The sequence below is a fragment of the Rhipicephalus microplus genome, chromosome X, assembly GCF_043290135.1.
Source record: "Rhipicephalus microplus isolate Deutch F79 chromosome X, USDA_Rmic, whole genome shotgun sequence".
In the NCBI taxonomy this organism is placed as follows: domain Eukaryota; kingdom Metazoa; phylum Arthropoda; class Arachnida; order Ixodida; family Ixodidae; genus Rhipicephalus; species Rhipicephalus microplus.
The window spans coordinates 295,325,894-295,339,709 of NC_134710.1; the positions used below are offsets into that span (position 1 = coordinate 295,325,894).

Sequence of the window (13,816 nt, forward strand, 5' to 3'; positions counted from 1 at the left end):
GGTATGACTGAAAAAAATCATAGAAGTTCCGAGTGCATGTAAAAGCAAGGCCATACGAACTTGAAGTTCTACCAATGGTATCAAAAAGTATGATGAGGCTGCATTTGGACACTCACTTTGTTCTTGGTTGGCTTACAATATTTCAAGGTTTTTGTGTGTGTGTGTGGTGAGGGAGTTGCCTGATTTCAAGTGGGCTTCATTTCGTCATGTTGTGCACTATGCCTTGTTCAGGCACGTCAACACAAAGCCTACTTTATCTCTTTTTTACCTCGTCTCTATAGGCATGATATAAACATCACAAGCTTGTCATCGCGTTTAGTGAAAAGAAATGTAATACATAAGAAGCGAACGCCTTTATTGTGGTGTTACAGTCCCAGCGTGTATACAAACATTCTTGGTGATTTTTAGAGGGGTGTCCTATGGGGCTCGTTGTTAATCAATTTAGCCTCATCGCCGACTTGGCTTGCACTCCCTGTATGCCTTCTTAATGGCTTCCGCATCTTCGCCCTGAAAAGAAGATCACATAGCATCGAAAACACTGACGAACCTGATAAATGTCTTGTGAACTCAAAGTCGGTTTGAGTAATAGCTATGCTGTTTCGCCAAACTCCTCACCTCCGTGTAGTGTACCAAGCCTCGTACAACACGGCTCACCTCCCTGCCTTTCCTTTGCCTCTCTTTTCCTCTGTTTGTGTCACACTTACGCAATATTTGCGGAATACAAAAGCAACATCCTTGAAAAATGCGGTGGGGGCACTTTCTAGGTCGTTGTCACTGTTCATATAATTATCACTATTTAGACTTCATCAGCTACTGTCTTTTAGCTAACACGTAACCACCGAGTGAACAAGTCTTAGTCAAATGAGGGGAAGCCAAAATTGTCGCGCGATTGCTTAATTTAGCTTGCGTTCGTACACGAATTCATGAAATAGCAGCAATATTTTTATGGCATGAGGCAAGAATGAAGAGAAGTCTGTGCGCTTCAACAGCACACCGCAGAAAGCAAGTCAAGGTGTAACACAAGACAACAAGCACAAGTGCTAGAGCATGGTGTACTGTGTGAAGTCAGCTCACGTTACAGAACATCAGATGGTCGAAATTTTCGGAGCCCAAAACGGCATCCCAAGATAATAACCTGCTTTTTGGAACGCAGAATCCGTGATGTTATTAATACAAGACAAAACACAGCTGCTGCTTGCTTCATTTTATTATTTATTTATTTTTATTACTGGTGCCACGAAAAACCAAAAGCATTACAAATAGTCGTAATAACATGTCAAACTCGCACACACACACACAAACACACACACACGTGTGTGTGTGTGTGTGTGTGTGTGTGTGTGTGTGTGTGTGTGTGTGTGTGTGTGTGTGTGTGTGTGTGTGTGTGTGTGTGTGTGTGTGTGTGTGTGTGTGTGTGTGTGTGTGTGTGTGTGTGTGTGTGTGTGTGTGTGTGTGTGTGTGTGTGTGTGTGTGTGTGTGTGTGTGAAACTACGCCTTTGAACAAGGTGTTAGAAAAGCAGAACAAATGAACCTATAAATACTTACTGAGAACACCGTTTCCAGCAACTCGACCTATTGAGATCAAGGAGAAAAGACTCATTTATATTCGTGAGTTAGACGGAAACACCAAGATGTGCTTTAATTTAATACATGGCCACGTACCCCCTACAAAGAAAATCAACGTAAAATAGTTTTTAAAGGGTAGCCTGTAATCCTCCTGTAGACAATGCATACATTTAGCGTCGTCTTAAAACGCCCTGAACGAACACAGTTATTGTGGCATCAAACAACACACCAATAGCGTTTTTGTGAAAATGGCATAAAAGTTTAGTACAAAAAATGCATTTTGAAAATTTTGTTTGTTTAACTTTTGCATTAACAAGAATAAGCGACACAAGTTCTATGAAACTGCACATGAAAATAAAATTCTAGATTACAGAATGATTTATTTAGAAGGAGGACCCATGTCGAAACACATGTAGAATTTTATGGCACCTAAGTCACCTTACTTCAATAATTGATGACTTACGCTGTTCCGGAGGCCTGCAATAGCCACTGAGTGTGGTGTAAAAGAACAACGTGAAAAAAATGGACTAAAACACTTAAGAGGAGAACAGTACACAAATAGGCACTGACTACCAATGGTTTATATAGCAAAATGTGGCTGATCTCACTTTCTAGGAATTGTTATAACACAAAAATGAACCTTGTCTCTACAGAGGTAGTTGAGCGCTTATTACGCATTGTATCGCCACAAGGGTGAAGTAAGAATTGCTACAGCAAGACATTTTACAGCAACAAATGCTACAGCAACAAACAGCAGTGTGTTCCTTTCGTAAACGCGACTGCGTTTACGAAAGCGACTGCGTTGAAGCGACGAAAGCGACTGCGACTGCGTTGAGCGAAGTGGCCTTCGTGCTCTCCCGAACCACGAATCTGATAAGCGCGCGCCTCAGAGACCACGCTCCGTGGAGGCGGCGCTCAACAAAACGCTACAGGTGACGACCTCAAGAGCGCACCCATTGCAAGACCCTCATGCCATTTCGCTACTGACGACAGAGATTCGCTCGAAGTTACGAAGCTCTGGGGACCACCAAACAGTATATGGTGTATATAAATCGCTTGCCGTTAGCTTCCTTGACAACGAGTGTTTTGTGGCGTAGTGGTTATCGATTCGTGCTGTGGAATCAGTGGTCACAGGTGCGACGACGCGCGACAGATCCTTTTCTTCTGCTTTTTCCTAAATATGTGTAGCATATATTTTACGTCATAACAGTGACTTGAATATGGCAGTGAAATTGTGGTGGACCCCAGCAGAAAACACTTTCGTGTTAAAGCATCTAATTTAAAGGACGAGTCAAGAAAACAAACGTAGAGCTAAGGCATTACAGGGAAAGGGACAAGCGAATGTGAGGAGGACCCACGCCTACGAAAACCAACGACGGATCAACCATGGGCCACTCTTCAAACAATTCGAAGATAACTGTTTTATATCAGTCATAGAGAGGACTCTGACACATTACTATGATTCCTTTTGCATATGCGCCACCTAAACAAGTTCTTGCGTTCATTGATTTTTATGCCAAAATATCAAAAGGAATTTGCCACAAAAGAACGGTGCTTACCCACAGTTTTTGCAAAGCATCTCTATATGGAGGTCAGCAGGACCCTTCAGAGAATGACAATGTTCTCGAGGTCTAACTTTTAAATAGGGCCCTGTTTGGCCTACGTTTACATGACTCTATGAAAGCGTTATTGGGTATAAAATTTTGGATATAAAATACGCAATAAAGTAATGCCTAACACTTCATGTTCATGGCTGGACATGTTGGTTATTCGCCATATGGCGGTATACATTAGTGCACAAATGCAGCCAACTGCTGCTCTTTATTGTTGCCGTCCGTTTACTTATTCGATTATTTACTTACTTATACATTCATCTTCTGTTCATCTAAATTATACATAATTATTCTTTTTGAGTTATACATGATGGACCATAGCCATCTGATCCAGCTTACCTCGCTTCCACCGAGTTGTCGATGGGGAAAATCTCGACTAGATACCATAGAGAAATATACTTACATAAAGAGCGTACACTCCCGTAGGGCCCTGAGGCCCAGCTACTGCGCTGTTTTCAGTGCTACGAGTGGTTGGTCAGACCTGATAATGTCTTCGGCATAAATGAAATAATTTTTGTTCTTTCCGACGCTAGGATTTGAGCCCGTACCCTCATGCTCCGAAAGCGAGAGTCTTTACCACTAAAGCCCCTAAAACTTCGTAAAGTAGCGACGTACGTGGTTATTCACGTACCTCCTCTTTTTTCCCCCTCCTCTGGCACCGCGTAGGTATTGGCCAGATGCTGTCACATGAGACCGCTCGCAGCGTTTGTCTGTTAACAATCGCTCGCGACTTCCATCTTTGCTCCGGAGGCGCAGACTCCTTGGGGTGCAGCGCATCTGTTTTGACGGATACTAACTTGTTCTTCCGTGAGCGCTGTGCTCTGAAATACTTTTCATTCAAGAATGACGTCGCTGTTCGTAGCTGTGAGTGGTTGTTGCGCCTTCCGCTGCCATAACAAGTCTAGTGATGGCCGAAAGCTCTTTATGGTGCCGCCCGTTAAGCGCAACGAGTTGCGACAAAAGACATGGTTACGTAGAATCGGAAATGAGAATTTCAGGCCGATATTTTTGAATCAACTTTACGAAGTAAGTTTCGCGTCTCTCATTATGAGTATAGTTCGATGTTTGCTCAATTCAATGCCTGCTCTAATGCCGTACACATGTAGCAGTTAAATGTGCAGGACGTCGCAATCACTCACTCAGGTTTCATTCACGCTTCTTGGAGGGCTGTTTTTTTTTTTTTTGTCAACAATACATGCTTACGTGTTCTGCTTATCGTTATGTTCCGACTGGTTTGAGTTCGCAGTACTGATTTGTGCACCTAGAATTTAGGCGTAAAGACGCCTGACAGTGTGATTGCGGAACTTCAGAGATTTCGCGTTGCTGTTTTGATTAAACAAAACTGGAGTGCCACAACTCACATGAAGATCGGTACTCTCCGTTGGATTTTGTTGCGCGCTCGTATGTTTCAGAGCGCATTGCTCTCTGTGGCTCTTTTACGTTGACCGATCAGCCGAGGGACTCGCGATGCAAGAGCATTCAGCTATGCAAAGCGTGCATGCCTTCGAGTCATTGGGCGTTTCGTTTACGAACCTCAGAGATACGTGTCATTTTGCGTGATAGTTTCGCTGCTATTTCGTGTGAAGGTTTAATCCGCGAGTGGAGTTCTCGCGAAGTAATCGCGTATAGCGGCCCGCTAGTTCATTCATACGCTAGCTCATTCTTTCAGTGATATTGTTCGTATGTGTAATATGTCCACATGGTGCACTTCTGATATATGACTAGTGCGTCTAACCACTGAATTTGGTACCTCCTCCTGTCACATTCCAACCATGCAACTGAGTGTAAAATAGGCAATAAACTTGACTTGAAACAACCGCAGCTGTTCGAGTGTATCAAATGTGCGCCTTCTGGTATATTATGAAGTCCTCAGGTGCCTCAACAAACGCTAAAATTGGCCATCGGCGACATCGCCATCCCGCGTCAACAGCGTCAACGCCAGTTATTGCATTCACTACATGACAGTCACTGTGAATGCTCTCTGCACATATTGTGCACCCTCTATACGGCAAAGCTTGCACCACCAATGCGCTGAGTAAGGAAAGACAGCCACACTGTCCCATCGGGTGCTATCGGGCCAGCTAACAGAAAGGTAAGCCATAGCAGCCGCGCATGAACGTCTAACGATGTTCTATACTGTTTAAAACTTATACAGCCGTCCTAAACGATTTACCAAGAAAATAAACGGGGGTTCTCACTAACTATCACAAATTTACGTTTAAGAACACATATACTAAGGGGTGATGCGCACGAAGTTGACATCTCGTCACTGCGACGCCAAGTGACTAGATTAAGGCGTGATCACACGTGCGCGTACCGCGTGGCGCTAAACAAAGCTGTCGGGGGCCAACGTTAGGCTCGTTAAGATAAGGGTGAGTTAGACGGCTGGCGCGAACGCCCTAAGCGCGCTGCCTGCCGGGCGAGCACTCTCGTTGCGAAAAGACGCCTGCTACGCAGGAGCAGTGTAGGTGGCGCCACATTCGAAAGGAGAGTGCAAAGGAGAGGAGACCGCGGAGAAACGAGAGTGGAGGAGGAGAGTGTCGCAACTTTACAAAATTCTAGGGGCTTCATTTACCACTAGGCTTCAAACCCATGCTTCCACAAAGAGACTATGTGTATACAGCACAACTAAACCACATGAATACGCCTCTTTGTGAGAAACAAAGGCAGAAAGACAACACTTTCTACTCATACTTTACTGTTTTCTGTTGTAAGGCAATAAATGTACTCAGCGGGACACGATGTATAGCGGTTATGAAAAATTCCACTAATTAATAAAATATCTTCCTTGCGAGAAATTGATGCCAAAGTTGGGTATTTAGTGTCCTCCTGAGGAGGCTAGTGCATGTCTTTAGAAAGAGTAAAAGCGAGGATGGGTATGTTGTCTAGCGGTTGGTTAGACCCTTTCTTGCTGGACAGCGGAAAGGCTCCCATGGCCACTCTTTATATAGTGTATTTCTCTATGTAGAAAGCTTTACTGGAAGCTTTCTTTTTGTATCAGTAACATATCTGAAACACTGAATGGTGTGACCTAAATAATCCTATAATATTTCACGTCTGAGTAGTACACGAAAGCGGCAGTTATTTTTTTTTTTTGTAGAAGTGATTTTCGTATCGATATAGTAAAAACATGTCTGCACAAGAAAGGGGTGAATGTCAGCACTCACGAAGTCACTGTCAGTCTCGCACTGCTTCTTAACTAGCTCGGCCAGGTTGTCTCCTTTGCTGGTGATGACTGCCGCCGCCTTTCCTTTAAGCTGTAAGAAGAGTAAATATTTTACACGTTGCATTGATAGTTATGAAAGAGTGGTTCATAAACCAACGACATTGTATGCTCAGGCGGAGTCAATGATTTATTTATTTATTTATAAACTAATTATTTGATTGATTTATTGATTGATTGAATAATACCTCTGCCGGAAGATGCTCTCCCATGCACTTCAGCACTGCCTTGATTTCTTCATTGTTCTTTCCTGCAAAAGAAAAAATATGCACGCACTGTTTGGGCACGTTGCACAATTCATGGCTCTGTTCAGACCGAAGGTTAGCAAAACAAAATAGAACTCTCTAAGACTCATTCAAAAATAAATATTTTTTTTGCTTTGTACTCACTCGGACACAGACTAACCGAAATTATCCTGAGCCGTACTTTCTCTGACTCACTCTCACGAAACGTTTTTGCAACAGGACTCAATCAGACTCAGACTCACGAAAATATTACTCAGCCGGACTAACTCAGACACAGACTCACGGCTCGATCTGATTCATAGTGAGTCCGGGTGAGTCGACTCATGAGTGGGTTCGCCGACCTATGCTCCAGACACTCAAACAGCAATGGCGTGCAATCCAGTTTACTGGCCGTGCATTGTATTCGTTGCGAAAATATTTTATAGAGCTTCCGCCACCAATCCCATGGCAATCAGACGCAGAGTAAGGCTATCATGGAGTGATCTAAGCGGCAGAATGTTGCAAATCTCTGTGAATTGGTACTTGCCAGAAATTTAAAAACGAGAAAAATAACACGGAAAGAACTATCACGTGACCAGATTTGCCACGCGATATTTTTATGGGACTTGTTCGTGCGATTCAAATAAGCTATATCACTTTAGAGACGAAATACAGGCACGCTGTCGTTAGAAACGTGCCAGCAAAATTCATCCTTCGCGAGTCTAGGTTAACGTTACCGAACAAGTCTTATCGATTTCTGAAGTGAGACGTGACCCTGAGTCTGAGTAAAGAAGTCCTTCTCCCTGTCCCAGAAATACTTATCGACACACGCGCTTTAGGCGTTCTAAGCTTAACGCAAGGCATTGTGCAGGGCGTTCTTGTTTAAATTATTCGTTTTCGTGTAGCCTCAGATTTGCGACCATGTACCACAGGCGACTGTATGAAGAAATAATTCTATACGAAAACTAGCATCGGAGATCTCACGCGTATAAGCAAATAATTGAAAGCTAGCACAACTATATATTCAAAGAAACATCTGATGTTGCAAAAAATTCAATATTCCGAATTGTTCCCCAAATTATAAAATATTTGAGCCTTATAATGCGCTGACAACTCGTGGAATTTGGCTGTCAAGGCAGCTCAGTCATATATCTATGCTAGGTTGAATATTTAGAGAGAAATAATGCATAGTAAGACGGGTAAAGCCAGAGGTACTTTTAGCTGATTATCCTGCATGGATACAAAATGGTAATGTATGAGCTCGCCCTAATTAAGACTTACGCGAAACCGAGCAATCGTTCGGAAAACTTTGTAACACAACTTTTTTCTTATCGAGTGGGATTGTTTTGCTACCCGAAGACTATTCCGGTGGTATTCCCTCTTACTAACAGCACTCGCGAATACTGAGTTTCAATTCTGTCACAACGCACTGAGACTTCAGTACCTTTATTTCAACGTTACTAGAACCAGGTTCTAGTAAACGTTGTCTTTATTTCTACAGCTACTTTACGTTGCTACAGCACAACAACCATGGTTTTCGCACCGCGAGAAAAGAAAATTAAAGGCCTGGCAGATGCGTGTTTGTTTACAAAAACTTCAAATAAGAAATACAAGCCTGTTCACTTCAATTCTTGGATATGCAAGAAACTTATTGCTGCATTCAAATATTTTTGCATTCGTGTTGTCCTGCTACGTATTCCCGGGGTCATGAAAATCAAGCTCGTCAAAGGCACAGTGCCTATTATTACCAATATCCGCGATATTGGTAAAAATTACCAATATCCACGTGCCAAGCATTCGTTACTTCAAGTGAAACAACTCACAATTTGTTATGTTTTCAAAACAAAACACTCTATCGTCATCAATGAGCAAGAATGGTGACTTGTATATGCACTTTCTTGTGCTCAATATCTAGCAGAAGGAAGCACTGCTAAAGTTTGAGCTGTTGCAACTCTCGAAGTAACAATACACCTACAGTTGTTTATTTTTGGTTTGCACAAATGTCTCGAAAACCCTCAATTGTTTTCAAAATGTGGGAACTGCAATAATTACCCGAGTCTTTATAAAGGGCAGCTGAAAGCTGGTGAACGCAACTAGGAGGCGCATACTTGCTTCGTACGTGTGCACAGCCCAATGTCATCTACTAGAGTGCCTAAAGTAAGACTTCTTCCACAAATATAGTTGGAGATCTTTCTTACCTTAGGCAACCTGGATATAAAACTTCAGAATGACAGCGGCCCGTAAATATGACACGCGAAAAAAAGGTCTGACCAAGCCAAATAGCTCGGGAGTGCTTGCCATCAGGTTTTCATTATACGCGAGTTTTTTTTCTTCTAGAACATTGTGTCCAAAGTGAAAGACACTGTCAAATACTCCTGGAGGTAAATATATTTCTGGTATGTACGGTAAAATAACAAAGACAGATATGTTTGCTCACCGCACAGTTCCCTACCACCGGCCGCCTCGGCAAGGAAGGCTCCAGCCAGGATGAGTCCGCAGACAAGCAGCACCTTCATAGCGAGTGATCTGAAGAGCCCCTAAATAAACAAAGCGCGGAAATGCCCGTAGATCTAGCCGAACAGCTGGGACACCCGGCGAGCCCGTTTATATATGCAAGCCCTCTCGTGCACGTGTCCTTGTGTGGACTTGAAACGCGGAGTCAACCCTGAAGCCTGTGACCCGTTCTTTCCTTTCCGCGTCTTTTCGCGCCCACGTGGCACTACCGCAATTTTCGTAACTGAACGCAAATGTTACGTAATAAAAAACTTAAAAAGAAGAAATAAATCTGGAAATGGAGAGGGGCTGCTCGACTGGGTTGGATACGAGGAGATCCAGGGTCGTGTAACAGGAAGCTTCCACGCAGCGATGATACGCATCGCGCCCTTTGATCGGACACTGCCTATGCCGTTTTTGTTTTTTCTTTTTTTTTTTGTTTGCAGTTCATCTCACTGTAATCGCGCACTATTTCCCCAAGAGCACAAGCAAGCGTGACGAGAACATTACGCATCACGTCGAGGGTCTTTCCACGTGCATTGCGTTCGTTGATCATGACCGGCATTAGTAAGTTCCTTCCACCGGCATTGTATTGGCCTTGCTCATGGCATATCATGTGCGATTGAAGTCTCTTAAATCCATTATGGCACCATAGACAATATTTCGCTTCCTGCGGCTCATGTCTAGTAAGCTCTTGTCGTAATACTGACACGTAATTTCCCTAGCACAGCTCTTTTGGAATCACTTGTAGGTCTTCAAAAAAAACGTCGAAATGGGAATTTTCCTGAAGAACTAGTTTCTTTGTTAGATACTGCAGAATGAATCTAACAGATAAATAAAAAAGGGAAGTATAAAGGCATTATTTATTATTTTTATTACTGTGTTGTGATAGTTGTGACATAAAATCTAAGCAAAAAAACCACAGCTTATCCACGGAGTGAATGATGATGAGTGGTACGAAGCGCTGGAGGGTTTCATCGCTATACCGTGAACCATCCGCGAATATCAAACACTACATCATCAAAGACGTTACAAACACTGTATATATTTATACAAGAAATTTTGTTATTCGTAAGTGTAGCTATACGACGCTTCCGTTCTCCCTTTTTTTTTTATAACGGCTTAATGGAAGGTGAAGTGGTGAGTCGGCGTGTGGGCGTAGCGAGATGTTTGCAAGGCCGTAGTAGTGGGCAGTTTCCAAAAGTGGAACTATAGGCGATCACGTACAAACAACGGATAGACACAGTGAGACCATCTATGGTTATTTAATGCGCACCTGGATACAAGTACACGACCATCACACATTTCATGTTGGCTACTTTTCAACAGTATTTGCTCTGTGGTGGGTGAAGTGATGGATCGGTGACGGGGCGTAGTGGGATGTTTGCAAGTATTAAGTAGTGGGCAGTTGACAAAAGTGGAACTGTAGGCGGTCACGTTCATACGTGCATACATACATACATACATACATACATACATACATACATACATACATACATACATACATACATACATACATACATACATACATACATACATACATACATACATACATACATACATACATACATACATACATACATACATACATACATACATACATACATACATACATACATACATACATACATGGGATGGACAAAGCCACGCCTGCAGGAGCTTCGCCCCTAAAAAGATGCAGGAAGACGAGCTTTTTAAATCTGTAGGATCCGAACCAACAACCTTCTTCGTCATTACTTCACTTAATTGTTTAATAGGTTCATTTGATTGGTTCATCAAGCAGCGTGAACGGTAATATATGAAACTATAATAAATATATAAATGAGTAATGTAGTATCATTTGATGTAACACATGTAGACGGAGCTGCTGCCGGCCAGGTCTGCCACGCAAACCCTTCCTGTGGCGGCATCATCATCCCCGTAACCACTTGATTTATGTGCCCACACACTCATGGTGAGCTCTTGTGTCATCCGCGAACGCATGGTTTAATTCTTCAAAATGCTCTCGCTATGAGCTCTTTAAACATGGGGTACATTTCAGTGAAACCTTTAAATACAGGCACGCGCTTGTTTGAAGGCCAACTCCGGTGATTTTTCTTGGTCAATTAATCTCAATGAAATTCCCTGCGTATGTTCCTTTGCGCATTTTATGTTGAATTCCAATGGCGGAGTCGGAGCAAGTTTTTCTGCTCCTTTCAGAGCAAGTGTGTTCCAATGACAGAGTGAGAGCAAGAGTCAAATGTTTCAATGAGAGAGCCGGAGGGGATCCAGAGCGGGAGTTTCTCCGTGGAGCAGGAAAAACTGCTCCACCGAAATCGGTGGAGTGGACCGGAAGTCAGCGTGACTCATTTCCTTTAACACGTTTGCCTGCTTGGGGGCGCGGCTGGCGCGCCGTGAGTTGTGTTGATAATGGCGGACGGCATGGACGGCTCGGCTACCTCGGCAAAGCGTGCGGCAATGCTTCTGCTACTCGATAGCGACAGCTCTGAGTCGGAAAGCTCAAGTACCGACACGAGTGATTCGTCGGACAGTGACAGCGACGCTAAAGCTTGCGCTTACGAGCAGGAATTCAACAAGTTGTTCCGCATTCCCGTGAAGAGTCCCAAAGTCGTCGGTTTCATCGAGGACGTCGTTCGGCAGTACTCGGACCACGAGGTAAAGAAATAGAAAAAAAGAAGGAAAGCATTATGCTCAAGGTTTAACACGTTGTGGTGTTTTTGTTTGTTTCTTTTCTTGAGCAGTTCCGGAGGCGCTTTAGGCTTGCTCGACCTGTGGCCGAAAAGTTGGTCGCGGAGTTTGCTGTCTCGTCAATGTGCCCTTCGAGCACACACGGAGGAGTTCAAGCGAAATCCACGGAAACGCACTTCTTGACATTTCTCTGGTTAGTTACATTTCCCCACTTTCACACCCCTTTTTTTTCTTTGTACGATGCCTGCACAAGAACGCATTTGACTATGAGCCCGTTGCTTACAGTGCAGTGGGATCTGAAGCTGTTTTTTTTCTTCCGGGTACCTGCAGTCCCCCTGCGCAGGTACGCGGCCAACAAAACCCGCATGCGAGACGTGGCAAGCCGTTTCGACATGTCAGAAAGCACCATGTACAGAGTTCTTCAGAGAGTAGCGCAGTTTCTGATGACGCTGGGACCATCGGTGATCAAGTTTCCCGCAGACTTGGAGAACCTCACTAGCAGTTTTGAGAAGGTTTGTTTTGATTTTATTTATCGTGAGGACCAATAATATTGGCCGGCCAAGCTATATTGATCATATCACAAACACGAGTGCACATTTTATTGTGGGTTATTTCAAGCTCAATTTTACGCTGAGGTGGGACTTTAAGAAAAATGTGATAGGTCGTGATGGTAATACCGAGCTTCATCCAGTTGTGTTCGAAACATTCAACTTATGTCTCTCCTGCAGTCGCAGTCGATTCCTTGCATGCGGATGATGCTGCATGCTTTGTCATTTCTGTTCAGATGTACGATACAATATGGACGAGGTTTGGTTTTAAATTTAAGAATTAAATTGCAATTACGTACTTCATTTCCCTTTAGGAAAAAACATACGCAGGCTTTATTTTGTTTTCTCTCCCATTTTACCATAGTAAAAAGAGAGGTGGATAGCAAGAAAACGTGTAGTATATGGTGTGGACAGCAATGTATGTTATCTTAACTAGTTGTCAAAGTTGAATTTGGTTTGCATTTCGCATCTTTAACATAAAATACATTGTGCTGAGTCATGAAGCGTATGCTGTGATTGTGAGTTAATGGGCTTGAGCACCAGTATTTCCTGTTAAAACTCCTCGCAAATGCTCATTTCTTGCTCAGGCATGTATGATATCACTCATTATAAGAGTACAACTTGCTTGCAGGTGTCTGGAATGCCTGCTGTTATTTGCTGTACAGATGGATCGTATGTCAAGATACAGTGCCCAGCCAACAAGGTTGCCTCCACATACTGCAACAGGCACCATTACCTTTCACTAACGCTGCAAGCCGTCTGTGACCACATGAGGCGCTTCCTCGATGCGTTCACTGGAACCTCCAGCAAAATGCACGATTCTCATGTGTTTAGCTTATCGCCTCTTTCAAAAAACATAACTTCAGTATGTCAGGGCCGTTATCATATATTAAGGGACGCAGCATATCCGCTGCGGGAGTACCTGTTGACACCATACAGGGAATACGGTGCAATGAATAAGCAACAAAAAGGCTTCAATTTTAAGTTTTCAGGCACACGAGTACTCATTGAAAATGCATTCAGCACACTCAAGAAGCGCTTCAGGCAGCTCATGTACCTGGAGTTACACACTATCCACTGGATCAATCAGTTTATCATAAGCTGCTGTATCCTTCAAAACTTGTGCATCGATTACGATGATGAAGAGCCAGATCATGATAATGATGATGATGGAGCACCCAATGCTATTCAGTGGGAGAACTGCACTGATAACCACAGTGATAAAAACTGATGAGGAGCGAGCTTTCCACAAGCTTGGCGAAATTAAGCGTGCAAAGGTCTTGACTAAGCTCCTGCGAAGTGATTGTGGGAAATAACACCATATTTCTCTGTTTTGTCTGAACTAGCCCTTTAGTTCCCCACAGTGGTTGGGAGGCTGTGTGTGTGCACTAATGCGCAGCCCCCTTTATATACACAAGCACATGCATTGCACTGCACATTTTATTTCAACATGCTAATAGT

The 13,816-nt window shown here is 43.3% G+C and overlaps 1 protein-coding gene across 1 annotated transcript; it reads right to left on the reverse strand.

Moving 5' to 3' along the window:
* Positions 1-334: 334 nt before the first annotated feature.
* Positions 335-9,220, reverse strand: LOC142776184 (uncharacterized). Its single transcript, XM_075879391.1, has 5 exons — positions 9,064-9,220; positions 6,591-6,652; positions 6,347-6,436; positions 1,546-1,572; positions 335-507 (listed from the first exon to the last, which is right to left on the reverse strand). The coding sequence occupies exons 1-5, from the start codon at positions 9,140-9,142 to the stop codon at positions 448-450; spliced, it is 318 nt and encodes a 105-aa protein (XP_075735506.1). The 5' UTR covers positions 9,143-9,220; the 3' UTR covers positions 335-447.
* Between the last annotated feature and the right edge of the window lie 4,596 nt (positions 9,221-13,816).

Coding starts and splice junctions, on each gene's coding strand:
- LOC142776184 (XM_075879391.1), bottom strand. CDS start 9,142: ATGAAGGTGCTGCTTGTCTGCGGACTCATCCTGGCTGGAGCCTTCCTT. Junction 6,653..9,063: donor CGGTGGTAGGGAACTGTGCG/GTGAGCAAACAT, acceptor TTTCTTTTGCAG/GAAAGAACAATGAAGAAATC. Junction 1,573..6,346: donor GCGAGACTGACAGTGACTTC/GTGAGTGCTGAC, acceptor TGATCTCAATAG/GTCGAGTTGCTGGAAACGGT.